General features: G+C 25.6%; 1 protein-coding gene across 1 annotated transcript; it reads right to left on the reverse strand.

Annotated features, from left to right (window-relative positions):
• Nucleotides 1-1,144: 1,144 nt before the first annotated feature.
• On the reverse strand, nucleotides 1,145-1,795 carry LOC112803685 (F-box/kelch-repeat protein At3g23880-like). The gene has a single exon (XM_025847165.1). The coding sequence runs from the start codon at nucleotides 1,793-1,795 to the stop codon at nucleotides 1,145-1,147; it is 651 nt and encodes a 216-aa protein (XP_025702950.1).
• Between the last annotated feature and the right edge of the window lie 1,038 nt (nucleotides 1,796-2,833).

The following is a 2,833-nucleotide window of genomic DNA, read 5'->3' on the forward strand; positions in this document are numbered from 1 at the left end:
AAATATAAAACTTGTAGCTTGCTAAGTTTAATCAATTTCAATATTTTAGATTGGTAATTATTCTTAAAAATAAATTGGATATCTGAAATGTATTCGAGAATGTTAAATTAGGTCCTAATGCAACTACAACTTATAATTATGTTGACAATATCAATACAATAAAGATTAAAATTAGTCGGATTGAATTCTAACTTGTGTGTATAAAACTTTGGAGTGATGTATTATTATTTGAGGTTCACTTGTTCTCAATATTAATAGAGTCAGAAATATCACATGTCTTAAAAATACAGACAGGGTCTACTTTATGCAAAAAAAATTCTATTAAAATATTATTGTGATATTTGCTTATATCCAGTTATTATTATTATTTTAGTGTGAAAAATAGGGATCAATTATTGATTCTAAAAAAATAAATATATATTAATAATAGCAAATAGTGAACCTTTAATTTGAATAAAATATTACATGTACATGCACAACGAAAGTGTTTGTTTAGGCCCGTTAAATTTTAATAAAAAAATCTTTTTTAATAATTTTTTTTATTTTTACATAATAAATAAATAAATAAATATTTTTATTTTATTGTATTTAAATATAATTGATAAATAAATTTTTTTTTGTATTAAATATCCAAACATAAAATTACTTTTATTTTTTTTAAAAATCTTAAAAAAAAGGATAATTCAAAAAAAATTTTCTTAAAAATTCATCCAAGCAAATTTAAAAAATGCTTATTAATATATTTGTATTATTATAACATATAAGAATAACATATAAATTTGTATATTTACAAATTAATTAATTCCTGTAGTGAAAGAGAGGAGGCTTTTCTTATAAATCTGTGTACCAAATAGATCTATTTTAATATTAATATTGTGAATTATTTTGCTACTAATAATATCAAAAGAAGCCAATTCATGGTTATCATTTTCCATAAAAAAATATTATATCACATTTGTTGTCCATTACCATTGGATGACAAAAATATGAAAAGGGTCCAACTATAAAAAGCTTCACCCAAGATTCTTTTACACCAACTTCACCTAAAATAAATATTTCAACATGACTATTCTCATCAAAAGAGGATATCAGAGCAATAAATTCGTTGAGCACTACCAAAGTTCTGGTAAGGCAATCATTATCATCACTTTGTTGTCAACCAACATGTGGTTCGAAACGTTTCAGTGCTGAGATTAAATGACACAAATACCTCTTTTCCATCCTTATCTACACCCCACCAGTGGCATACTCCATTTAAGTACGTTACATAACCTTCACCAAAACCTCCATTTTCAGTCATTTCAAGATCAAGTTTCTTCCAACAATTACTTTTTAGATTATAAATTTGCCAATTTGCTAGAGCAGGCTCATATTGGTAAAATTCATTATGACAATAACATATATGTTGAATCACTTTATAGTCATCATTCACATTATTATAACCAAATCCATGAATTTCTACCTCTGCATCAAAGTCGGGATCATTAGTAATAATACTTGGTGGAATAATTTTATGCTCGTCGATTTTGGGGTTCCAAAGTCCTATTTTTACATTAAGACCAGCTTTTTTATAGTGACATATGATACCATTAACACAGTCTATAACTCTATCAAAACCAATTTCTTCAAATAGACTTGGCAAAACTAACGTAACTATGTTTTCATACCTTTCTCCAAAAAGCAAATACACATCATTTTCATAGACGTGTCGATCACTTCTTTCGTCATGAAAATATCTCCATAGAAGGAGAGACGAGGAATAAGCAGTTTTAGATTTTAAATTCTCGTAGTACATGCTCTTGAAATCAGAATTCTCAAGTAAATTTAGCCAAGACTTATGCACGCAACTAAATCACTTCAAAGACTTAACAGATAATTTTGCTAGAATTTCCCATACAAGATCTTTAGGAATTTGATTACTATGGGTTGCCATTTGCATTGGAGATGAAGATGGAACAATAGAGAATAGAGTCTTACGCTTGTGGTGTGCCTCGCAAAATGTAATAAAAAAATAAATTAGATTTCAATATACAAGTTTAGAAAAATTTCAATGGTATTACATTTTTGTCGCTCTATTTGTTTCTCTCTTAATCAAGATCTCTAATATATAGGACTAAATATCAAACCAATCAAATTGATTGATTGGAAATATATATCACAAACCTAGATAGAATAAAAGAAAAGTCGATTTCAATGTGAGTACTTGAATTGCATTTGCAATTACAAACATAAATGTATAATTATTACTCATTACACTTAGTTTATTCCTAAAAATATTAAATTCTGCTAGTGTAACAAAAAATAAAAAACCTAAGTTGAAAAAACTACTTGTCATTAATGTTTTGTCCGTATAAAATAGTAAAGTAAATAAATCTTAAAAGAAATATCAATTTATCATTATTTATGCTACATTGTTGGGAAAATAAAATAAAAAAAGAATTTTTGAGGTTAAATTAAAATGATATGATTTGAAAAACAATAATATTAGGGAGATAATAAAAAATCAAAACTAAAAATAACTACTTGTCATTAATATTTTGCCCATACAAATTAGTAAAGTAAATGAATCTTAAAAGAGATTTCAATTTATCATTATTTGTGCAACAATGACTTAAAAGAGATTTTAATTTATCATTATTTGTGCTGCGTTGTTTGGCAAATAAAATAAAAAAGAATTTTGGAGGTTAAATCAAAATGATATGATTTGAAAAGACAATAATATTAAGAAAATAATAAAAAATCAGCTCAAACTTGCTTTATTTAGTATTGAATTAAAATGAGAAAATGCTACATCCAACTCAAAATTTTAAGACATCAAGTTAACAGGTCTTTC

This window comes from Arachis hypogaea, chromosome 5, assembly GCF_003086295.3.
Source record: "Arachis hypogaea cultivar Tifrunner chromosome 5, arahy.Tifrunner.gnm2.J5K5, whole genome shotgun sequence".
In the NCBI taxonomy this organism is placed as follows: domain Eukaryota; kingdom Viridiplantae; phylum Streptophyta; class Magnoliopsida; order Fabales; family Fabaceae; genus Arachis; species Arachis hypogaea.

Coding starts and splice junctions, on each gene's coding strand:
- LOC112803685 (XM_025847165.1), bottom strand. CDS start 1,795: ATGTACTACGAGAATTTAAAATCTAAAACTGCTTATTCCTCGTCTCTC.